Source organism: Mytilus californianus, unplaced genomic scaffold (genome assembly GCF_021869535.1).
Source record: "Mytilus californianus isolate M0D057914Y unplaced genomic scaffold, xbMytCali1.0.p SCAF_6, whole genome shotgun sequence".
In the NCBI taxonomy this organism is placed as follows: domain Eukaryota; kingdom Metazoa; phylum Mollusca; class Bivalvia; order Mytilida; family Mytilidae; genus Mytilus; species Mytilus californianus.
In genome coordinates, this window is record NW_026262712.1 from 43,558,374 (window position 1) to 43,585,783 (window position 27,410).

The window sequence follows — 27,410 nt, forward strand, 5'->3', positions numbered from 1 at the left end:
TTAGAGGAATAGCTCTCATTTTAAAAGCAAATTTCAGCTTTTTATTGCTCCGTTTGGCTATGAAAAAATATAAAATAAACTATCGCACCAACCTTGTACCAAAAAGATTTTTTATCTGAAGTTTGATATTTATGAACTTTCAAATTGGTGCAAGCATGATGCGGTGGTCAAAAAGTAGGAAAACCATAAAAATTTCTGTATTTTTGCTTATTTTCATGATTATGACGTCATTTGCACCTACCATTGATAACGCTCATAATGTAGCATATTTAATTTCTTTTTTCATGTTTTGTGCATGGAAAATGATAAAGTAACAATAATAAACTGACATCATGTCAGGAGAAATATATGACTACGACCTAAATAACCAAAACACACAACAGTACACGAAACACAGAACACATAGAAAATTAAAGACTTAGCAACATGAACGCCAATAAAAACCGGGAGTGACCTCATGTGCTCCGTATATTAAGGGAATCCTGCTTCATATGTTGCACTCGCCTTGTTGCTCATGTAAGTTCAAACCCGTGATACATGTAAGTCTAATACGGTAGGTCACATTCGGGGAAAAGGGGACGGGATTGTGGTCACAATAGTTGGAACACGTCCGTCGTCATCTGTGAAACAAATATTCCATAACGTTCAACCAACTCGTGATTGCTTGCAAAAAATATACGAAAGATTTATTTCAACTTGACTACTTTGAACTCTTGGTTAACTAGCCTTCTTTTGAGCATCAAACCTCTATCAATGATCTTATGATGGAAATGCAAGCCCTGGAATATCGTGTCAACTCAGAGATATATATACCATATGCAGGCGATGCTTGAATGTTGCTACATACATGTATGAAATGTTTTAAATTTATGAAATGTTTATTCCTTAGCATTTCGAAAAATGCAATGTTTTATCTACAGTTATGTTAAGGGCAAGGCCTCAATGTAGCAGTAGCATAGTGCATATATATGAATGGACGGAAGGACAGGCTTATTATCAGATGCTGAAGTAATGGACAAAAGAACACACCATTCTCTATAAATTTTCAGAAGCAAAGTACTAAGCATGCAAGACGATGATTTATCCGCAGATAATGAAACTGTTTTAAGGTGTCTCTCTTTGTACGAAATTGTCGGTACTGTAATAAGATAATTAAAGATAATTAAAGACTGAGGTATTTTTCACAGAATTAGCGTTGACTTATAACAAAAGAATGACGGTTACTCTAAAATTCTTGATTATTTTCAGTTAAATGTAAGATAAGTTACAATATGCAGATCAGTGTCATTAGATTATTGTTAAATTGTTAATCATATGAATCGAAGGTTAGCATACGTTACATTTTGCACAATCATAAGATTCATAAGATTATTGTAAAAAGAATGGATAACTCAGACATCTTTAAGATAAGATATTATAACAAGAAGATAAAGTTCATATAGCTACTTGGATACACATCGGAAACAGAAGCCCCAATCTTACAACAATCACATAAAATATATACATATAAGTCGATCCCAGAATTCATGTGAACGTACTTTGTTTGTGTTTTTCCTCACAAAAATTCCCATTTTGACCCTTTAATGAAATTTAAATACAAACATGTAATATACTTCTCCCAAATTTTAACTTATTATACGTTCTGTGTTCTATTTTGTGGCGGAAAAGAAATACACATTAGAAAAGCGAGTATGAGGTTTTTGAAAAATATCCAATTGTTCAATATAATTCTTTAAATTAGTTAACAATTGAATAAAGATGATAGAACCCATGTCACAAATTTAATTCATAAACCCCTAATTTTCCCAAATTATTGTTCTGCACTAGTTAAGCTTATAAGATCAGGGCTACTGCTCCCAGTGAACTTAAGAAAATATACATGATATACTGCATTTTGTACTGTATACCAACGTATTTTCGCGAATACTTTATTTCGCGTTTAACCTTTTCCAGTCCACTTTGCAGCGATCTAATTTGTCAATTTTCATATTTACCTGATGTAGTTAGATAAGGAAAGAGCTAAGTTTTAAATTTTCGCAAATATTTATTTTCGCGTTATTTTCTACTCGCGAAAGCCGCAAAAATAAATCGATCGCAAAAATTAGTTGGTTTACAGTATGTGATCATTTCATTAACAGTTGTTATAGTTTGCTTGATTGTATGTGTTTCTGTGTAGACAATCTATAAACAACTTGTCACACCTACACACTCTATATTTACAGGAACCATAACTATCTGAAAAAAAATCAAAAAAAATCAGGATGTGTATTAAGGAATAGTTGCACGAAGGCGTACAATTGGCATTATTTTTTTCTAATCAGGCAAAACACAAATATTGATAAGTATATAGTTCTAGATCTGAAATTACTACCAATGCAACCTATCTTCTTCATATATATTTAGCAATTATGACCACTTAAATATGTATTACTTTCGCTATTACGTCAGTTTCAGTCCAATTTTTCTCTAATGTTTGGCAGTTTATTTAGCATAGTTTAATTTTGCCACAACCCCTGACCTGTTTGTGCTTATGGATTCAATATGAACATTTGCACTGTTTTGTTAAAGCACTTTTCGGATCGTAGGCCAAGAGGTTCCTACCATAAGCTTTACTGTTCAAAAATGCTCAACATCATTGTCTTGTGAAAACCCAAACATGTGCTGACGTTGGTATCTATAATTAACTCTCTTAAAGATATTAATTCTAAATATATTTTAGACCTTTAACATAGTTAAGTTAAGGCTCAATTTGTGGCCTTTGGAATATTTCTTGAAATTCAAATAAAATGTTTGCCAAAAGTAAACTTTGTCTTTCGTCCCAGAACCAATTTGTTTGCAGCAATTGACTCTATAAAGATTTTACATCTGAATAATACAAATTATAATATGACGTTTTTTAAAAGCTTTACACGTTCGTTGTAAAATTTTAATACATTCATATGTCAGCTGATCTACTCTCACGTCGGATGCTTATTATGAATGATGTACCTCACGTCTTATGACGCTGGCGCTCGTGGTAAAATATTTAGCATAAAAAGCCAACCCATGTAAAATCACGATAAATTCAAGCCCAATGAAATATTTCTTAAATAACCTTACTAGCGTTTTTAATTCGATGTATTGGGTTTTGAATACGTTACCTCATACAAGTAAGAGTCAATTTATAATGAAAATGGTTAGGATAATGCGTTAAGTTTATAACGTAGATGGATAAAATAGTGCGGTAAGGTTATAATGTACATGGGTAAGATAGGGCGGTAAGGTTATAATGTAGATGGGTAAGATAGTGCGATAAGGTTACAATGTAGATGAGTAAGATAGTGCGGTAAGGTTATGATGTAGATGGGTAAGATAGTGCGGAAATTTTATGATATAGATAGGTAAGATAGTGCAGTAAGGTTTTAGTGTAGATGGGAAAGATAGTGCGAAAAGGTTATAATGTAGATGGGTAAGATAGTGCGGTAAGTTTATGATGTAGCTGGGTAAAAGATAATGCGGTAAGGTTATAGTGTAGATGGGTAAGATAGTGCGGTAAGGTTGTAATGTAGATGGGTAAGATAGTGCGGTAAAAATATAATGTAGATGGGTAAGATAGTGCGGTAGGGTTATAATGTAGATGGGTAAAATAGTGCCATAAGGTTAAAATGTACATAGGCAAGATAGTGCGGTAAGGTTATGATGTAGATGGGTAAGAGAAAGTGTGGTTGGTTATAATGTAGATGGGTAAGATAGTGTGGTTAGGTTATAATGTAGATAGGTAAGATAGTGCAGTAAGGTTATGATGTAGATGGGTAAGATAGTGCTGTAAGGTTATGATGTAGCTGGGTAAGATAAAACGGTAAGGTTACAATGTTGATGGGTAAGATAGTGCGGTAAGGTTATGATGTAGCTGGGTAAGACAGTGTAGAAAGGTTATGATATCGATAGGTAAGATAGTGCTATAAGGTTATAGTGTAGATGGGTAAGATAGTGCGGTGAGGTTATGATGTAGCTGGGTAAGATGGTGCGGAAAGGTTATGACATAGATAGGTAAGATAGTGCGGTTAGGGTATAATGTTGATGGGTATGATAGTGCGGTATGGTTATAATGTAGATTGGTAAGATAGTACCATAATGTTATAATGTACATAGGTAGGATAGTGCGGTAAGGTTATGATGTAGATGGGTAAGAGAAAGTGCGGTTGGTTATAATGTAGATGGGTAAGATAGTGCAGTAAGGTTATAATGTAGATGGGTAAGATAGTGCGGTAAGGTTATGCGTAACTTGGTAAGATAGTGCGGAAAGGTTATGATATAGATAGGTAAGATAGTGCGGTAAGGTTATAATGTAGAAGTGTAAGATAGTGCGGTAAGGTTATGATGTAGCTGGGTGAAAGATAGTGCGGTAAGGTTATAGTGTAGATTGGTAAGATAGTGCGATAAGGTTATAATGTAGGTTGGTAAGATAGTGCGGTAAAAATATAATGTAGATGGGTAAGATAGTGCGATATGGTTATAATATAGATTGGTAAGATCGTGCAGTAAGGTTATAATGTAGATGGATAAGATAGTTCGATAAAGATATAATCTTTAACGTGACCATTATATCATTTTGAAGAAAAAAAAAACACGTTCATTTTAAAAGTCGTTAGCATATTTGAGCTTACCAAATAAAGAAAAGAAAATTGTGAAAATTTGCATTTTTAGTTACACGTTGAGATAAAGACATATTTTAACATAAACAAATTTAATAAATTATGGCGCAATTAACATGATTAATATCATATCATATATTTTTTTTCCAGAAATATGTCATATAGAATATAAAAGCCAACTTTAAATTTCATTACCTTATTTAACAATATCATAGATATCTTTTTTATAATTGTTTACACTGTCACTGAATAGGGCCATTTTGGGAAGTCTATGCAAATTTACCTTTGCAGTAAACTGTTCTACCATACATAATCTTGTATCGATATGCTTGCACTTTAGGCCGGCACCACCAGCCTTCTTCATCGCCATAGCATTTGTCATGGACTTGACAGCACCTTAAATGTATATCATATGCTTACAACTTGAATGCGACCACAAGCTATAATATCAATCAACCCTTTTATATTGAAAATGATCTATTCTATTATTTTGTTATGACAAAAACTATTTAAAATAGTACGGTATAATAGAAGAAATTCCTGAGGTACAACCAAGAGTAGCTCATTGCTAGGTCAGTTGCATACAGATGTTGTATCTGCAATACATTACTGTAAGCTAATGGTAAATACATAACAATAGTTTACCAACAAAGTGCTTCACAAAAATATGACAAGTTTGGTTTTCGGTATTCAATTACTTAAACCGAAATATCGTCTTAACTTCCTATCCTTTTCTTGGATTGTTTCCATTTCTTTTGGTTACAAATGAACACCGTTTCCTTTTTTCGAAATTATCATGACTCATTTCAATGTTTGGAGGATTGATAATGAGTTGTATTTAAACCTTGAACTATCAGAATATTTGGTTTTCTGACTAGATATGTTCGTTAAAAAATATTGTCCAAAAATACTACCATCAAAATCAAAATTTCAATTTGAAATAAACATGTACAATATGCGTTGAATGCATTTTTAGTGAAACAAAATGGCAGCTGGTAAGTTCGCTTTCAGTCGAGATATAGGATTGAAATAATGACAATCTGATACGAAGACACATCCGTAAACTTACCGATCTATACCGTCTACTGGTGTTCCTGCACCACCGTTTCCACAATAACAACCATAATCCAGAAGTGAGATAGCACGACTGATCCCAAAAATTGCAATCATCTGGTTGGAAAAATTCCACATTGCCTTCTTACTTATGTTACTATGTACATTGCGTGTATCTAAAGCAGACAATTATTATCTAAGTCAAGATTTTTTTACATTGATTTCTGATGCTTTTTACTAGAACACAATATCTTCTCAGTTAGTTTTGTAAATTGAAAGTTTTATATATAAGCTGACCGACCTTTTCCAACATAATCAAGGGAGAAGTTAGTTTGATTTAGTGCCACAATTGCCGTATAATGAAATACAATTTTCTAAAAATGAGCAAATCTTTTTAATTGTATAATTGAGGATGTAAATGGGGAACATTTACTGGTGATTTAGCCATGCATAGAGAGTGCGACCCAAGAAGATGAGAAATTATAAAAAGCACACAAGTCGTTCAAAAAGATATTAACATAGGCTGTAAATTTCTTGCTAATTATGTTTATGAACTTTCTGACACAAAATCAACTTGGGAGAAGCTTTTGGTCTTTACTAATTTAGTCGAAACGGTCTTAGAATAAGCCTAGATTTTACTAAAAGTGTTTCCATTTCGAACCATCAGAAATAAAAAGGAGGTTGACTCAAAGCAATGCAAAAAACACAGTTTATACGGGCTTTATCAACACATTATACAGCGTTTCTGCTGTTCCGTAGCGAGTACACATAAATCTAATAATCTCTAACACATTCGAACGCTGGACTCGCCAGTCGCACTGGAATTGAAAAAAAAATGGAACAATAGATAGGTTACCAAGTTGAAAAGTATCGACAGCCAACGCCAATAAAAGAAACATATTTTTAAAAGTATACTGAGATAAATCAATGATTTGAATATTAAATTTTGTAATCTGTTTATATTAAGGTCGAACATCATTGACAAATATGTGTTTAACCTTTATCATATATTTTTTTTTATTGTGAGTAAATCCACCCCTTAAATATGTACAGCTACCATGCAGGTTAGAGTAGTTCGAGACATTTCAATGTAGCCCGAGTTGTTTCTATACATCTTTATTTATCAAGCTTCTTTTAAGTTATGTTTTATTATACACAGTCATTCAGAAATTCTCCAAAACAAAAGTCAAATATATTTTAATTTAACATTACCAGCTTGATCATCTAATGAGTCCACATCATCTAATTCTGATCTTTCAATATGATTCCTGACTTCATTCAAAACATTTTTGGAATAACCTGAAATATTCATGTTACTTTTAGTCCAAACGTAAGTTTCGCTTATCGGATATAAAGAATGTTTGACAAATTAATTATGCATGCACCACATCACATATACATACACAGACGTGCAATTTGTATAATGAAACTTGAGATATTTTTCTTTAGGATTTAATAACTCTTAATCATATGACAATAATAAGAATAACCCGGATTATGACATACATACAAATCTTTAAAATGAACAGCAATATTTGAATCACGAGGCTTCTCAGCCAATTTTAAGCAGGTATCAAGTTTCTAACTATGTTGTACAATTCAAAAGTAGAGGGGTATTTTCATATATTGTTTCATATAATTTCCCCTTATGTCAACGTATTTTGAAAATTCTAATAAAAGAATGGTATTTCTCTTTATCTAAGTAAAATTGTAAAATATGTGTACAAAAATATATTCATATAATTGATATGGATCAATGATCACGTTAATAAAGAAACCTGTATAAATGAATGCACGATCCAAATTGTACGTGTCAAAGACAAAAATTGATAAACGTTTGAAATATTTCTTAGGAAACATGTTCGTCAATATGGATATATTGATTGATTGTTTGCCTGCTAACATATAAAGTAAAATCACAAAAATACTGACCTCCGTGGAATATTCAAAACATAAGTCCCTAAACAAATGACAAAATCAAAAGCTCAAACACATCAAACGAATGGATAACAACTGTCATATTCGTGACTTGGTACAGGCATTTTCTTATGTAGAAAATGGTGAATTAGACCTGGATCTAATAGTTCATTCATATGTTAAAAAGCAGTGACAATTAACATTAAGTTAAATAGGTAGGGAGTGCTATTTCATAAAACAAGACGAATAGCAAGAATTTCTACACCAACTAGAAAATGAGGTATGCATGACAAAAGTAAAGATTCTGTCTTGCAGCAACCTGAAACATAGTTGCAGCATCATCTGTTTAATTGTTCCGTTTTAATTAACCAATATGTTACTTAAAAGTGCATGTTTGTTATCATTCTATATAAAGCACATAATCAATCGTGACTATTGTCGGAAAGGTCATCTATAGAATTTGAAATATAATATATATATATATGCTCTTGTCTTTTTCATTAGTATAATGATTATTGACACCAAAATCACACAAATACTCTATTGTATCTTATAATCTACATCTCCAAAAAGTATAACAAAAAACAAAAAAAAAGCAAATTACCAAACTACTAGCTAAATTCGAAAAGAAGAAGGCCCAAACAATTCACAAAATCAAACTTAATCAACCAAAGGAACAAGTGAAAAATAGACTCCACCACTGCATCAAGTGTGTTACGATATTTCTCCATCTAAACCGTTAAACCTTCATATTTAAAGCTCGAGGCGTGTCTAGCTTTTTCAATACTTAAAATTTTACGGTTGAGGGTGAAGAAATATCATGAATATCGCAATACACGAATTCTTGCGGTGAAATCTGTTTCTATAATGAATTATTAGATATGGACACAATTTATCCTTCCTTTTCAACGATTTGCTAAAAGTTTGGTTCTTTATATGTGACGTCAGCATGCATGATCGCCTTTTTTATGACGTCATAATAGGAAATGCAGAAGAAACCAAGGAAAGTTACGTCAGAATTGAATTTCGACAAATTAATTGCCGAGAACAAAGTTTTCTCTAGAAATGAGAAATTTTTTTTCCCACACTGATCAAGAAATGTGAAAAAAAGAATGAAAATTAGTGAACCAACTGTCTTGTTTTAGATAACACGTATCAATGTACATGTACCAGTACGTTTATGTATAATGGTTTAAAAATGTCTGAAAAAATCTATGATATACACCTTGTATTTTAGGTGTCGTCAGAACTATTTAGAATACTTTACATATGGTTTGTCACATTTCGGCCAATAAATTATAAAACAATTTGTAATCAACAAAGTTTACCTGGTGGGCTGGAGTGCACTACGACACACAGAACACAAGCAGTAATATACTGAAATATTTAAACAAGGAAATTATGTATTAAGCTGTTTGATATCGATTTTCAAGAGTTATTACAATTTAAGATGTTATATCGTTGTTAACCACTATTGAGAGAGTACATCGAATTAGTAAATGAAAACAAATCTTGAATTTGCTATGACATTGTCAGTTTGATTTTGATTGATGATTTTGAATATCTCTTTGACATCTTCTGCCTCTCCTCTGAAAACAAACAAATGTTCTTCTACTTTTGTAAATGATTTATTGTTCAACAATTAAGACAAACAATAACATTGTGGCATTTAGAACTCCTAGGTCCACAAAAGACTGACAACGCCATGGTAAAAAAACGGCAAAAAAACAACCACGTTTTTTAAACACTACACAGTAAACTGTAGACTGAGCAACACGAATTAAAAAAAAAAAAAAAAACAGAGGTGAACTGAAATGGTCCCGTATGATAGGCAGTTCATGCTCCACATATGACCCAGTCATGTTGCTCATTCAACTAAACGTTCGTTAAAAATGTCTCATTCGGTGATGTTATAATCAAATAAAAGAGAACAAGACTGTAGTTACGACAATTGAAACCTATTCGTGACAATAATTCACAATATGACAATAGGAAATGATTGTATTCGCTATCAATAAAAAAAAAACAAAAATCAAAACAACTGTAGAAATCATTTGATTGATTGTTTTTAACTTGGTTTGCCTTTTTTTGACTGATATACTTACGTGTAATGTCAACATATTTCTGGATGAAAAAAAAAAAGAAAAAACAGTTAAAAAATTTAATTTAAAAAGTTATTAGAAGGAACGAATAATTCAAACACAATATAACACAGGTACATGTACTACGATCTTATCTTTTGTCGTGCATATCTTGGGTTGCTGGCAGGCTTATCAAAACAATTCGTTTGAATAACATTATTTTTAACACATTCAATGACAACTTTTATTAATATAGTCTTCATTTGCATATTTCGCTTCAAAAGTTTTAGAATTTAAAAAAAAAGTAGCTTCTCTTACCTATTATATTTCCATTTAACGTTGAGCAATTATGGTTTCAATAATATAAAGACTATTTAAATGATTGATTTGTTATTATTATTATTATTATTATTATTGTTAAAAATGCAATATAAATATAATTTTTCAATTCTTTTTATAATGTTTTTCTTTTCTAAACCTGATTTGTGTGGAGAACGGATCGAGGACAATCCTTGCTTTCTTTTCCTTGTTGATTCGATTAAAATAATTGTCATCAGTGTATTGAGTAACTGCATGACATACCTATTTTAAAATGATTTAAATCTCCAATGTATACTACCTGTTTATATGGTCTATTTGTTGCACGCAATATTCTTACTGTCTATACCCCTAAATTGATTGTAGATAATAGCTAGATAAAAATTCTTAATTCTGAACGTGAGAAATATATATACCTGTATCAGGTCACACAAAGGAGTCAACTGATAACAAATGACCCTGATTTAAATGCATAGTTGGATAGAACACGTTTCTTTATCATATTTCATTTTAAAACTATCGACAATATATTACAAAGTCAGAACATGCAATGATAACGTCATCAATTTTCATCAGTTTTTTTTTTAATTTCTGTCGAAGAGTTTAATTTTTAAGGATATATATCGTAGATCAGTATGATAAACAGAAGACTAGGATTTTGTCGAATTTCAGGTATTACCTTCTTTCATCAGTGGAAAAGCCTTTATTATTTATTTCAATGTGTGTCCCCTATAAAAAATGTATTGAATCAAACCCCCCAGTTCAATTAAAAATTCAAATGCAAATTATTTTTGACACAAAATCATGTGTGTCGAATTTGTAGTAGCCAAGTAGACATTTGTCATCAGTTTTCACAAGAAAAAAAAGCCAGTTATATATATAACTGCAATATTGAATATATCTTTTGCAGCAGGAATTTTCCTTTTTTTATATTGCATTTAGAAAAGAAGGTTTATACGATATAGGTAAACAAATTGATGAAACAATGTATATTTGTTATCTAATGACATTAGTTCCAAAACAAATGAAGCCGGTGTTTATACTTGTTTTGATTTGAAGAATTAAATTCAAATAACTTATTTACAGGTAACGCATCAAGCAAATGAATTCTATACGAAAATAATCTGGTAAATCAAGGCAGTATAAATTCGTCTGAGCTTGGGAATAACATAGAACTATCATATTTGTCATTTCTTTGGAGTTATTGATAGATCATTTCAATTTTGTTTTCCTATTATCTCCTTATAAATCAGTGACTCTCAAATCAAAAACGTTGAAAAAAAACAAGGGCCAAACAAATTACGGTGTTAAAAAGCATTGCGGACCCAAAGTTCCCTAAAATATTTCCAAATAAAGCTAAGGTGATCTATTCCTAGGGTAGAAAATCCATAATATTTCGTAAAATGCTGTAAACAGTTGATTTATGATTATAGAACTTTCAATCAATTGAGGATTTTGAAACATTTGAAAAGGGGTAGGCGCTTGTTTTTAGAGCTTGTATGCCTATTTGAGAATAACATACACAAGCATAACAATCATTCAAAGTCACGAGGTTTCTGAAAATCCGGCATATTTTGTCTTCAGTATTATACATAAGTTATTCTCTTTTTTTTTGTGTAACAATAGATAATTATTTTCCAGAATATAATACTAAGTCGAACACCGCAGTTGATTATACCATTGAAATTCTATACTCTCGGTTAATAGCAATTGATATACTTTTAACTACTAATTGTCACTTTATCAATTGGACAAATTACGTTTAACATTTCCTTATGTAATCGACACCAATATAGCATATATGTTAAATTTGCGTAATAAATACTATATTGTAGAAAAAGTAGCACTATTTTAAAACAACAATTGACGATTAGAAATAAGAAAAAAAGTTTCAACTGTACATTTAATTCTAAATCAGTGTAATTTGTGTTTATTCGTGTTACTCTGATGTCATGTTTCTACTGGCAACGCTTCATATTTTATTATAAATAGTTGCGGTTTAAAAAAAAAGTAAGTATAAAGTGAGTTTTGCCAGTTATCTTTTGCTTTTCTTCAATTCCTCAAACATGTTACAAGAATGAAGATGGTCATCGAAAAAAACCAATGATTTATGAAAAAATATAACATAAAAATGTTCGAAAAAATTGCATTTTTAGTTAAAATTGAATGAAATATCTCCATAAAAGATTTTAATCTTGGCACTACACTCATCAACTAATATGCAAAACTATTTTAATCAAATTTCTTTACCTGATATCATACGTACGGTGAACAGCAAGATATGTTTCAGTCTACAGTGGTTTTAGCAGAATAAGGTTTTATATTTATCCTTCTCCATTGTGATGTCATAACATTTAAATGAAAAGAACCCATTTGACTGCTATGTCATGTTTTTTTTTCATTTAAAAGGCCTTCTGTGGTTTTTAAACATTTGTTTTGTAATAATGCAACGCTTTAAAGAAAAGGTTTAAATAAGAAATGAATTGGTTATTTTTAAATTTTTTTACTATGTTCACAATAGTCATGATAATGAAAATTTTAGCAAGTCGTAAAAACACTGTAAGGACGTAGTGTGACATAGATAAATGCATACTGGTATAACTTCTTCTTTTGGCAATATGTTTTATTCATTAAGTAACATGATTAAAGATTGATTTATAGGGGATTTATCGAGCACGCCTTTGTCTGGCTTGTGTATTATTGCAGTGGAAACAAATATAGTACAAAAATCTATCGTCATTTAAAAAAAAGATATTCCAAAACTATCAACCAGCTCGGAAAGGTATCCGTAACAGTTTCGAAGGAAGAGGAGGCTTGATACTAAATTTACTACGCCTTGCATAGCTAAAACTACCAGTATTCCGTCAGAACAAGTTAAAGTAGTTAACTGTCATTGGATTGATTTGAAAAAAAAATTGTATAAAGTGAATTTTTCAATTGAAAATTTTACCGGACGCTCCCTTTTAAATAGGCTGGTAATATATAACAGATACACGTTAAACATGCAGAAATCAAAACGAAAAAGAAAAAGAGAAAAGCCAAATTAAAAGTTATTAGATATTTTGAGAACGTATATGTATATTGAAGACTATATTCTTAGTCATATGTTCTTGTATTTCCCTCGTTGGTGCAAATGAACATACAGTTCCTGATGCAGGATGTTTTATTATTAACTGTTTTTGGCTGTTAACTATCTTTCGGTAACTGTGAGTACTCTCAAATCGTATGTTCGTGTTGATTTGACATGTTGATACAATTTGTAATGCAGTTCTGTTATTCAATGTTTACTTACTTCGTGTTATATCTCGTCTCACTATTTTTAAAATATATCACCTTTGATAATATTTAGTATGATGATAAATTTTTATTTCTGTTATCGTTTATTTTATTTATTTATTTTTATAAAACAATATTTTCGTACTCCATGTACTCTATTCAATAAAATTATTATGTTTACCTGTGTACGTTATTTTATTTAACTTCATTTTGTCCAAAGTTATAGTTGTATTTCTATTATTAATTTACATCTCACCCCTTTTTTTATTTATATTGTATTTGCATTGTGTCATAGGTCAAATTTATTTGTTCAGTGTATGTATACTTGTTTATGTTAATATGTCTTTTGATTGAGTTAAGCAATTTCAATTGATATTTTATAGTGTGTCTTTCTATGTTGTGATTTTACACTATTATTTCGAGTTAAGGCTGTTAAAACGTTTAAATCCGCTGCCAAGGCTCCGTGTTGAAGGCCGTACTTTGACCTATACTGGTTTACTTTTACGAATTGCAACTTGGATGGAGAGTTGTCTAATCGTTACCCATACCACATCTTCGTATATCTATAAACGCTATGAACTTTACTTTTGGTCCGTGTTCAGTCATCTTTCTGTCTAGTCGGGCTTGATAATTTTATGAAATTCTCCAGTGAGTTGTAGTATATACTTATGGAGTATGGACGTTGTTGCCTGTTTTGACGACAATTACTAGAAGAAAATTTCTGAAACGGTTCTCACCAAATATACAACGAAAAACAACATTTCTTTTATTGATATTGATGTGACACTAGTAAAATTAACGAAAACGAAAACAAACAAATTAAAACATTACCTGATCATCAAATGGGACAAGTAAAAAACTTGTTATATTTGACGAACATTATAAGAGATCATACCACCAGTAATCAGGAAAAGAGGTAATGTGCACATATATACGCGTCATGTTGTATTTACTAACATGCAATTTAATTCTGAAAAATATCTTAAAACTAAAGTTTCTAGAAGATATTCCAACAATTTTGTGGTTTGAAATTTTCGACGAAAACCCAGAACAATCGGAAATGAAGTATGCATATGTTATAAATACTCATTAGTTAATTTGGTTCTTCTCTGACCAATGGTGAAGAATGTGACAAAAACATCATTTTGCAGAACTGCATCAACATTACAGTCTTCAACACGGAGCATATGCTCACACCGAACAACAAGCTATAAAGGGCCCAAAAAATGACTAGTGTAAAACCATTCAAACAGGAAAACCAATGGTCTAATCTATGAGAAAAATAAACGAGAAACGAGAAACACTTATGAACCACATCAACAAACGACAACCACTGAACATCAGGTTCCTGACTTAGGACATGTGCAAACAAATCTAGCGTGTTTAAATGTTTTAATAAGTGCCAACCTTCATTCTTACTTAAAACAATAGTGTAACATCACAACATAGAAAGACACACTATACCATATCAATTGAAATGGTTTAACTCAATCAAAAGACATATTAACACAAACCAGTGAACATATCAGTTACTGCTAGTAGTCTGTTGTTATTTATGTATTATTGTCATTTTCTTTATTTTCTTTTGTTTCCTATTCTGACATCGGACTCGGACTTCTCTTAAACTGAGTTTTACTGTGCGTACTGTTGTACGTTTGTTTTTTTCTACATTGGCTAGAGGTATAGAGGGATGGTTGAGATCTCAAAAAACATGTTTAACCCCGCCACATTTTTGCGCCTGTCCCTAGTCAGGAGCCTCTGGCCTTTGTTAGTCTTGTATCATTTTTAATTTTAGTTTCTTGTATATAATTTGGAGTTTAGTATGACGGCCATTATCACTGAACTAGTATACATATTTGTTTAGGGGCCAGCTGAAGGACGCCTCCGGGTGCGGGAGTGTCTCGCTGCATTGAAGACCCGTTGGTGGCCTTCGGCTGTTGTCTGCTATATGGTTAATATTGATTCACTTATAGGGTCTTTGCATCGGCACTAAACACATTTATTTAAAAACCAGTTGTTGGCATGACACAGGTTATGTTCTTCTCATATATGTTATGATGATATGATACTAAACCCCTAACGGGAAGGATTGTGCCTGATATTCATATGATGAAGACATAATCTTTCAATCAGTTTAATTGAAGTCTGGAGCTTGCATGTCAGTTAACTGCTAGTAGTCTGTTGTTATTTATGTATTATTGTCATTTTGTTTATTTTCTTTGGTTACATCTTCTGACATCAGACTCGGACTACTCTTGAACTGAATTTTAATGTGCGTATTGTTATGCGTTTACTTTTCTACATTGGCTAGAGGTATAGGGGGAGGATTGAGATCTCATAAACATGTTTAACCCCGCCGCATTTTTGCGCCTGTCCCAAGTCAGGAGCCTCTAGCCTTTGTTAGTCTTGTATTATTTTTAATTTTAGTTTCTTGTGTACAATTTGGAGTTTAGTATGGCGTTGATTATCACTGAACTAGTATATATATTTGTTTAGGGGCCAGCTGAAGGACTCCTCCGGGTACGGGAATTTCTCGCTGCATTGAAGACCTGTTGGTGACCTTCTGCTGTTGTCTGTTCTATGGTCGGGTTGTTGTCTCTTTGACACATTCCCCCATTTCCATTCTCAATTTTATTATAAAAGAGGGGCGAAAGATACCAGAGAGACAGTCAAACTCATAGATCGAAAACAAAACTGACAACGCCATGGCCAAAAAAGAAAAAGACACACAGACATAAATAGTACATAAGACACAATATAGAAAACTAAAGAGTTAGTAACAAGAACTCCACCAAAACCTTGGGGTGATCTCAGGTGCACCGGAAGGGTAAGCAGATCCTGCTCCACATGTGGCACCCGTCGTGTTGCTCATGTTATTACAAACCCGTTATAACGTCACAGTAAGAGCTCTTTGTCTACATTCCTGAGAATTATTAAATTAAATTATTTAAGACCAAGATTCAGACTTTCTGTTAACATACCTTCTTTGAGATTTGCATGCTGTGTAAAGAGACATTTATGTTTTACCTGTGAAGAAACTGGTAGTTGGTCTAATCCAATCAACTGGCAAACCACATTTAGCTTGTTTTTACAGAAAACAAGTATTGCTGACATTAATAATGGGATACTGTGTATAATACGACATGTAAAGCTTAAGTGTTGCACATTCTGTAAATAAGTCAAACGTAACTGTTTATAAAAAATCTGATATAATAAAAAAAAGGATGAAATGGAGAATACAATTGAAATATTTGTATTCCTATTCTGAGTTTTGTTTTACTCGGCCAACAAAATGAAAGTAGAATGTATTGTCAGCTGCTCAAGCACCTGTACTGTTAGTTCGACCTATCAAAAGCTTTAACTTATTGAAAATTGTAAATATCTTTACCAACTCCTACTGGAAAAAAAAAGATTCAGACATCAAGTGATTTCGGGAGTATAACTATATCGCAAGTTTTTGTTAAAAAGAAGTAATGACACACTGATTATATCTTAGAAAGCATATATACATAATTATTTTGGAGACCATAAGGTTAATTTCTACTTGTACCTACTACATTTATGAAATATGTTTGAAATTGGTTCAAGTTATTTGCATATATGAAAAGTGCACTGGATACCTTTTCAGTTATTGCTAAATTTTACAAAATTATTGTGAATGATAAATGCATACTTGTGGAAACCGATGGAGCAGACATTGTCAACACCCCCAGGTAATCGTGGCAATGTTACAAGTCCCTGCCGTTCAATATACTCAGGCAGTACACATGATAGGACTTTTCCCTTGTGAAATGTTAATTCGGATCTTTTGAAACATTTTTCAGCTTTCCATTTGGAGATAATCCCCTGTACATAGTGGCTATATTAGTAAATCTTTCTTTGTACAATTCCTCCCACATAATTTGAGTTTCGTTCATGGACCGGCACAATTTAGATCCCTCCAACCTATCATTTACCGAATCGTCATGACCGAAGTGCTCTCTAAGTATTAACATTGTATCGGATTTGTATGACAATGGATTAAGCAGATGTGTATGCCAAATAAAGTCGATATCAAAACAAGGCATAATGATACTGTCAGGATAGGACCTCTTCATATGTAAAAACATTTTGTATCGGACAACACTGCTTTCCAGAAATTTGTTATCAGTATAATGTGGTAGAGATACTTGATAATAAAACACTCTCTGTCTGTAGACAGCAGCTTCAAAGTCATAAGTCAGAAATGACACAAAATCTGATGGAATGTCAAAAGACATGGGATCATTGTTACAAAATGGTGCATAAGGGTACATCTGTGTCCAAAGTTGTTCAGCAATTATTAATCCTTCTATTCTCTCCTGACCAACCATAAGCTTGTGGTTAAAAATTTCTCCAAATATTGTGTTGCAGTTTCTGGCATAAGACAATGGTGATAGCATGTGGCAATGTCATATCTAACATATATTTAATGGTGCGGCTACATGACGGTGGTCATTGTTATTTGCAGCTAACAACATGAACAAAGGATGCCAAAATTTCTCATATCTGTAACATAAAGATTATGTCAATTAATAGCTGTAAAGTGTAGTCAAAACAACTCACATCTGTAAAATATAGAATACATAAATGATAACTGCCAGGGGTAGTCAAAATCCTTGAAATTTAAGCATCAAATAATTATGAGTTAATGAAAAATAGCTTAATTTACATATATATAAATACAAAAGCAGCTATAGGCCACTGTTTGGCTTTCAAAATTATCAAATCCAATACCATAAGTGGTTATAAAATGCTAAGACTTGACAAAATATGAAAAAAATCCAATCGAGAAATCCAAGGAAAGAATGATAACACATCACAGCATCATCACATTATTCAACATATCAGCTAATGATAATGTAAGAAAGGAATGTGATTAAGGTTAAGATTATGATTGTATAGAAAAACAACTTGGTGTCAGTTATTAATAAAATGCCAAACATGTAGAGTAAATTGATTAACTTTAGCCCTCTTGCATGTGACATTTCAATACGAATTGCACTACCAGAGAGTTGTGATCTGGAGGGTTCAAAATTATTTAGTTCTGATAAGAGCAAAGCCAGTCTGTCTTTTTCACCAACAGTTTTGTTTTCAAAATCTTTCGATTATATTATCGGCATAAGTCTTCACTGATCACTTATATAGAACTTTACTAGTTACTATCGAGTGTGTTGTGTTGTGATTTATATATGTTACAAGCATTATCTAAATTTGGGTGTTTAGTAAACTGACTGAATTGTTAGACATTTTCTAAAATACCTAAAGTTGACAGGCGTTTTATCAAATACATAAAAACACCTAGTCATTTTCTCAAATGCCTGAAATTTCCAATGAAAATTCAACAACTGTCTAGTTTCAGGCAAATTGTATAAATATGAGAGACATGAAATCGATGTTAAAAATATCTTGTAAAGCAAAGAAATGTTGAGTAGAATAAAGATTATTCTTTAATATATGTAAATTGCGGGTAAATTTTGAGGTTTTTTTTATAGTTTTTATGTCTATAACTAGAACTCCGTATAGACAACTACTTTGATCTGTATTTCAGACGATTTAATGACCTTCTCTTAACAATGACAGAAGGGCATATCGTTCTTACAACAGAACAAAGATTTTAAAACCAATTAATCGAAATTTTGATTCTAATCAGAAATGTGTAATATGGAACAGAAAAAAAATGAAAATATTTTGAACAAAATCAAGATTCGAATAAAATAACATCCTTTGGATTATTGACATATGCAAATGTATGTGCATATTTATTGTCAAGCTATACTGTTGTTTTACAGTTTTCATAACAAACATTAGTAAATAAAAAAATAGAGGCTTATAGGAGCCTGAATCGCTCACCTTGCAAAATATGCAAAATAAAAATCTGATGCACTCAAGGAATATTTCTATGAAAAGGTCAAGTCAAATAAGGACAAAATCACATATAAGAGTTAGTTGACGACTTCTGTAAGATCTTGTATAGCGAATCTCTTATTATTATATCCCCGCAGTTTTGAATATGCATGAATAATTGCCACTGGACATTGTGCATGCAACAATCAATCGACGATGCTTTGAGACTCATTGTATTTGCTCCGTTTTTTTCTTCAGATTATTATTTTTAAGTCCCCTTATCGGGAAAATCTGGACAAATGTGTAACAGTCATTGTCATCCAAACACTGCATGTAGTAACAAATAATTGTCAACTTCAGTGCTTGTGTCAACTCCAAAAAACTTAATTTAAATACATTTAACTGTCAAAATTTTTAATAAAATAAATTGGTCTGTCTGATATTTCAAGTCGTTCTATGTTTGTGTACATTTCATTCTGTTGTATACTTTCAGGCATTTTGTAAAATGCCTTAATTTCATTTTTTTTTCAGTCATTTTTAAATTTCCTGAAAAAAAATAGTCACTTCAAAAAATGCCTAAATCGCACAGGCATTTTAGAAAATACCTTTACATTTCAGTCATTATACAAATTGCCTAAATTTAGAAAATATCGTAGCATATATATATATACAATTGTGGCTGCTGGATCCTAATTATTGTCACAGTAGTTAATGATGTCTGTTTAGGTTGCTCATCAAATTCTGTCAATATAGCGGAACTATAAACAACTGCCATACGCATTGGAATTTTTGCAAGCTATAAAACCAGGTTTATCGACCATTTTCTTCGGAATTTGTCCACTGTATCAAGTCAGGAATATGACAGTTGTTTTCCATTTATTCCGTTGGTTGATAAAGTCTAACAGTTTATAATGTTATGTCTTTTGGACTTTTACTGTTTTTGATTTTAGTTTACCATTCGGTATTTTTGTTTTACAGTTTTGTGTAACTTTCTCATCATGTGTCATAAACTAAACAAAATGACCGATCGTGCTTGACATTTGATGTTAACTTAAAGAGACTATGATATATAATTAAAATATTTTTTCAACAATTAAACACATTTCCATAAACTCAAAACACTTTTCAGCTCTACAAAATTGCATCCAATGACGACACTTACCAAAATCAATTACAGATGATAGCGGATATGTTCCGATTGTCGTAACAACAATCCTGTCTCCCTTTCTCCGAATGTGACCTACCGAATTAGAACTATTACCGGGTTTGTACTAACATGATCAAAACGACCAGTGCCATATTTAGAGCAGGAGCTACCTACCCTTACGAAGCACACGAGATCACCCCAGGTTTTTGTTGGGGTTCGTGTTGCTCAATCTTTAGTTTTCTATGTTGTGTTTTTTGTGCTGTTGTTTGTCTATTGGTCGTTTTTTTTAGCAATGGCTTATCAGTTTATTTTTGACATATGAGTTTGAATGTCGCTTTGATATCTCTCGACTCTCTTTTGTATCAGCAATACAATATCTAACTTTACTTCCAAAAGAATGTTGGTGTTGGCTTACATAAAAGCAACAGTAGTATACCGCTGTTCAATAGTCATAAATTGATTAAGCGAAAACAAATCCGGGTCACAACTACAATATATATAATAACGTTCTTATGTTGTTTTGGGATAAATGCTAAATATTTACCAAAATCTTTCAAAACTAGAATTTTGGGATATCTTCAAGCAATTACAATTTGATAATATGCTTCGAAAGAAGTCATTGTATTGTTCGCACACGCATTAGGCTGCGATGGTATTAGTTTAAAGTAAAGATTGAAACACGACTTTTTGAAAATTGCCCTACTTTGTAATAAATTCAAGGGAAATTATAAAATAAGCCATAGCTATATAAATATGTGCTTAACAATTTCTTGGTTAAAAATAAACTGTTTTTAATGTTCGTGAGTGATGTTTTTCTGCCTATCTTGTTTGATTATAGTTTGTTTTTCGTTTTTTTTTCTCTTTTTTGTCGATAGATAACACGTTTAGAAAAAAACAAAACAACAAACAGCCTCAATACAGATACGATCTTATCTTACTTCCTCAAGAATCGTCTATGTTTACCAAAAATACTTTGTCATGTCGTGCATTGTGCATGTTGTGTGTTTATTATAGTGATAAGGTAATATGGCAAATCTTTCTATTGGTATGCTGCTTGTTGATTTGAAACTCACTTGTTTACAAACTATTCAAATGCCTTAATGGGGATATTGTCTTATAGCATTGCAGGATATATGTACCAAAAAGTAACCGGTTTTTATCATTTGTTTCTTATGTTGTTCCTCTGACATACCGGACATAAACTTCATGCGGGTATTATTGAGGCGGACAAGAGTAATATTGAATGTAAACACAAACGAGGTATGTTTATATTAATTGTATTATGTATAGCTATACTATCGTTGGATACCAATTGTAAGTAGCATTGTTTCATTCACGGTTCGCCGATTAATGGTTATACAGGTTATAGTGGTTAATTTGTCATTTGGTACTTAGTGTTGTATTGTTTTAACGACATTTTCGAACAAACTATAAATATTAACTTTACACTAAGATACGTCAATTTATATCTAAACCGTGAAAAATGTGATTGAAACCATGACATAGTTTTTCACACGTGACTGAACCATGTCAACATCCTACTAAACTATATCAAGTTCAATAGTATGTTTTAATTCGTTTATTATCTACGACCGCACTTTCAATGTTTAAAGTTTGATGTAACATATTTAACGAAATATCTTATTTCCTTTTTTTTTTGGAAAATAAAGGCAATCGTTCGGTGAAATGACCTAACTAAATCATGAACAACAAAACCACGTCATGACAAAATCATTGTACTTAGCCTTCCTCGATATGACGACGTTACTTACTGTGAATAAGGGACAACAAAAACTTCTAATATATACAGATAAAAGTTTCTACATATAAACTTTATATTACGAAATGTGTTGTAGGCTACCATCGTTATACATGTTATAATATAACAAAAATACATGAAGATAGCTTGTCTTACAATATTCCCTTCATACATATTCTCTTCTTTGTCAACAAGATGCAGGAACTCTACTTGTGTTTTGGCTGCTTCTACCAAATCAATATCAAATGCTATATCTTCATATCTTAAATTTGAAGTCATCTTGGTTTTACAAACTTTATCCTGTATTATCTCATTTTAAAATCATCACTACAATAGAATTATGGCACATATACATAAATGGTAATATAATGAAATCTCATTTTATATCTATATACAACTAGATAATACGGTAATCTGTCCACGTTTGGGTACAATATACGCTTTGAATAGATATGCATGCAGTTTTGTTTTTTTGCTGAAAAATGTGTTTGTTTGTTCAGTGAACAAATCTAACAGGGATGCTTTGTAAAAAGCTGTAATACGTTAACAATGTGTACCTCCATATACATGTAACCTTTAACATATATTTGTAAACATTTCTTTTGAGTTCTTCAAAATACTGCTGGAATTAATTGCTCTTGATCATATTGATACTCATATTGTATCTGAAAGATTATACATCTGTACCTTGAATTTGATATCTCAAGGGTGCTGTCATTTGTCATTAAGATAATAGTAGTTTCCATATTCTAAGCTACTATCATCTTATTGGCATGAACAGTTATTGGTAATTTGAAGAGATCAAATGTCAGTCGCTTTTGGAAAATTCTTGTTTTATTGAGGAGATAAGACCTAAGAAAATTGAAATCAAATAAAGACCATTTAATAAATTTCTCAAACATAACCAAAATTAGTTATTTCCAAAGGGTTCTACTAATCTAGCTGAAACCTGTCGATAAAACATAAAACGGTATCAATAATGAGCCTGAATGCTCAAGATTGGATGTACATTGTGTTTTGTGTCTTCGTCTCCGTAGATTTTGAATATGTCTACTTCTTATTATGATTATTTAGTAGTCTTCTTATTATGATTATTTAGTAGTCTTCTTATTATGATTATTTAGTAGTCTTCTTATTATGATTATTTAGTAGTCTCTACTTTCTCTTGTCTACCATGTGAAAGTCTAACATTGTATGAAAGTGTTATCTGTATATTACAATAGATAAATTAATATGCATTTAAATTATAAAAGCAATGTTTCAAGTTCATTAATATTTGTTAATAATTCTGGTTGATCATGTAGATGCTGAAATTGGGAAATACCATTACTTAAAATTTGCAATCTTTTGTCATTATATCCTTGTTGAAACTTTGGAAACTTTAATGATATTCATTGTATTTATCTCAACATGTTGACGGATGAATTTTAACTTATATAATTAACAAAATACAGCTTAAAAAACTGGCATCAAACTGTATGTATGTATAATAAATAATATATATATAATATAATCATATAAATGTAAAAATATGACATTTTAAAACTTATTTGGAAATAAATAAAAGAATACATAATACGCCTATTTCTTGAATATGAAACAAAGTTCAAGTACTCGCAAAGTGGTTTGTTATCGTACTGGCAAACAATAAGAGGGTCGTATGACATATATACTAAAAAAGAACTTATTTAAAATTAAATTATACATTTTCCACAGTTAGGTTTGTACGGTGCACAAAGAGCCATATAGTAACAATCAATCATTACCACATCTCAGCTGAAGGCCTCTTCTGAACATTTGAAGGTCCCTGCTATGTATTGATTACCTAAACTACAGAAAAAAAGAAAAGAAATATCGTTCATTTTGGCCTCTAGTAAGTGTTCTACAACTAATTGCCCAGTGCTTAACTGCTATCTTATTCATTGAACTATACTATCAAAGAACTTATCATCAAATTTTGAAATAAAGCATATTAAAATAGTGGAATTATCCTTTTTTGGAGTATAAACTATTATTTGGATGGTCAAGATAAATAACGTGCTTTTAATGGTCTTTTTAATTCGGTTTTGAATATTCTACACATCCATATAATCGTATCAAACATAAGTGTTCCTACTTATTTAAATAGTCGCTTGAAAATCTAGATGCAAATGTATCTCCTGTAACTCTTAAAAAGCCTTCTTGTGTAACAAAAAAGATCTTAGAATATTGTTTTTATTGGTAAAAACATTGATTTTATTATCAATAAATTAAACCGAACTTAATATTGTGGCTTTAAATCTATGAACATTTACTGCCCTATCCGTATGAAAACCAAACAGTAGTCCAACCGGACTCCATCTGGACGTGATAAGTATTTTAGCCTGACTTTAAAAAGTTTAGTCTGGCATGACTCTGACAAATACTTTTTCTAATACTATGGTTATTTCGCAGCCGGTATATTTTTAACAATTCAACCGCACTTTTTTATATGCTAAAATGAAAATTAGAACGGCTTGAATTTCAGAACAGTTACCCTTTGGGTAGAATTATAAGCGGGAGTTTTCACATTATAATATGTACAGTGATTCGTGAACAGGGCTTTCCAAATATATATGTTATCAAAGTTTGCAAGGAACTTGTTACATATGATTTTTGTTTTAAACAGACTTTTATTTCACAATATGAGACATGATTATTTCCATAAATTTTCGATCTTTAGGGAATATTTTCCATCGACCCTTGATGCAAAGTTGAAAATTACGACATGTTGTTGAATTTTATCCAAAATTTGAAAGAATTTTGGTGTGCAACGCCTTCGTGTGTATATGTAATACCTAGTACATATACTCCCCTTATAATGGACTAATTTTATTATATTACTTACAATGTACTACACGTATTACAATTTATCTTTTTCATAAAGAAAAGCCTCATATGTTGCAAGTTAAATTTATAGTATCTATATTTTATTTAGATTAAATACACAAATAATGTTCATGTATTCTGTAAATTAGAAATTTAAGACACGTAACATCTCAAATTTGACATATGTTTTATATTAGCCTGTATGTAGTGGAAAGTACACCGAGATCGAGGCCATATGAAGGGACACACTTGTCTTAATACATTTTTCAGCAATTACTATCACTTTTGAAAGAAATTTCATAATTTACAAAAAATGGATATTTTCTTTTATATAATTTATAATTTATATATCACATATTCAAGATTAAAGCAATTACTAAAATACAAAGGGGAACATTTCAAAGATATCAAACAATTCGTTAAACAATCCCAAATGCAATAAAATTTGGAGTTGGAAATAACAGACAGTCTCCACAACAAGAAAAAATATGTCTTCTTTCGTGGACAAAATAACAAATCATTGGAAATCGTTCTTTTATATTAAATAGTGAAGATATTGGACCACTCTGACATATATCAATGGCACTACATTTGAATTTAGGAAGATTGGTGCCTGCATACATTTTGAATTCCATCTTTTGATTAGTACATGCAATAAATTAGATTCCCAAATTTTAAATGTGTGCTCATTTTATTCCACATAATGAAAACAATGATTATTATAAGTAGCTTTATTTTCATTTTTGAAGAGTAACGAAAAAAAGCAACATTACACTTTTGTCGGTCATGACAGTCACTTCTTGTTCTGGTTTTCTAAAATGAACCTCCTGCAAATAAATGACTTTCATATCGGGTTGGTACTTCCCGTTTGCTAATACTCGGTACCTTTACCAAAAACATGCAAACTGTTTGTAACTTAACTTTATAATGGTTAATTCTAATGCATTTCGTTTAGAACGCTACTGTTCATTGGACGTTGACAAATATTTTGAAGGGTTAGATTCTATGTTCTACTAGTCCATAACTGAGGAAAGCCACCATTTTGAATTTTTGTTGTATGTAATTTCTCAAAAGATAAACAAAAAAGTTACATTGTGTGCCTCAAAATCTTCTTTTTGTCAATATTTAAACCATTCAGCAGCGTACAAAAAGTATAAATACGTATAGTGTTTATGTTTGACATCGGGAGTATACCTATGAAGTCACAATGCTAAGATGTCAAATATGATGCAACAGTTTCGTGGACTTTTTCATTTATATGCCATTGAATAGAGTTAACTGTATTTTATTTTAAGCTTGGCCTTCGTAAAACTTGATTTTACCGTCGCAAATATCAGTTTACCTTGCTCCGCTCCGCGTCGCTTGGTAAACTCAATTTGCGACAGTCAAATTTATGTTTTACGAAGGCCAAGCTTAAAATACAATACAGTTATCTCCTAATTTTATGCTAACCTTCAAATTACTTAGTCTAACCACATACATTGAGATGTTAGCATTTTGCTTCTCAAATATATATATGCTTGTTCTGGTAAATAGTGAGTACAAACAAAACGAAATAACCAATATCTATGCATTGTACTTTCAGATTATGATAGGGACGTTGCAAAGTAAAGCAGAAGAATCAAACATCTGCAGAAGAGCAGATAAAGGAGTAACAGAGGCAGTTTGATATGCTAGAAAAGAAAATCACAGCAACATTGTGCAGCCAGAAAATAACTTTTTATTTATTTTCGCGAGTAGAAAAGTAACGCTAATATAAATCGTCACGAAAATTTAAACTTGGATCTTTCCTTATCTGACTACATCAAGTGAATTTGAACATCGCGAAATTAAATCGCCGCAAAATGGGCTAGAAAGAGCTTAACACGAAATAAAGTAGCCGCGAAAATAAGTTGGTTTACAGTATACACTAAACAGATAAAGGAAACATAGTTTAAATCAGGAGTCAAATTATGTTAGTGGTTGCAGATACATGTTTGTTTACAAGTTCCAAATTATTAAGATGAAAACAACTTACAGTCCCAAATACCCATGTAGGTATTTTCAAAATGAAAGTTTAACTCTAACAGACTATTTAACAGGTCTTATCTCTGGCTTGATGATGTTAATCGCTTTCAAAATACCTTTAACAATACGTTAAAATAATTAATCCAAAAATGAACTTACCTTTATCTGATATGATTTTTACCTATCGCTTTTAACTTATATTTCCTGGCAAAAGGTTAAATATTTACATCATGCCGGAATTTTTTATATCTATCAACACTGATACATGGTGAATTTTTATATAGGAGAATAAGTAGGACATTTATGATAACTAAATGATGATATCTTAAGAAAAGTAATTGACTCTGACATTGTATGTATAAAAGAGACACATGCATCCTCCCAGGGATATTCTATTTTATTACGGATACACAAATTTTTACTTATTTATTCAGACATACTGAAATATTGGAGCATGGTTTGGTTTAGTCGCTTTCATCAAAAAGGAAAATTTATAAGGCTTTAAA

General features: G+C 31.4%; 1 protein-coding gene across 2 annotated transcripts; it reads right to left on the bottom strand.

Annotated features, from left to right (window-relative positions):
- Positions 1 to 1,152: 1,152 nt before the first annotated feature.
- LOC127706377 (basic phospholipase A2-like) lies at positions 1,153 to 12,407 on the bottom strand. 2 transcript variants are annotated; one of them, XM_052210955.1, is made up of 7 exons: positions 12,254 to 12,365; positions 9,710 to 9,728; positions 8,933 to 8,981; positions 6,900 to 6,986; positions 5,704 to 5,863; positions 4,918 to 5,030; positions 1,399 to 2,235 (listed from the first exon to the last, which is right to left on the bottom strand). In XM_052210955.1, exons 2-7 carry the CDS (start codon positions 9,722 to 9,724, stop codon positions 2,132 to 2,134), a joined length of 528 nt encoding a protein of 175 aa, XP_052066915.1. In that variant the 5' UTR covers positions 9,725 to 9,728; positions 12,254 to 12,365; the 3' UTR covers positions 1,399 to 2,131. The 2 variants fall into 2 exon arrangements, with proteins under 2 accessions (XP_052066916.1, XP_052066915.1); XM_052210956.1 differs by lacking the exon at positions 4,918 to 5,030 and having other exon boundaries at positions 1,153 to 2,235; positions 12,254 to 12,407.
- Positions 12,408 to 27,410: the final 15,003 nt, after the last annotated feature.

What these genes read in the sequence shown, in the direction of transcription:
- LOC127706377 (XM_052210955.1), bottom strand. An exon ending in CTCATTAGATGATCAAGCTG is followed by an intron (nt 5,864 to 6,899) that starts GTAATGTTAAAT and finishes TGTCTGCTTTAG; the next exon opens with ATACACGCAATGTACATAGT. An exon ending in CCAGTAGACGGTATAGATCG is followed by an intron (nt 5,031 to 5,703) that starts GTAAGTTTACGG and finishes TATACATTTAAG; the next exon opens with GTGCTGTCAAGTCCATGACA.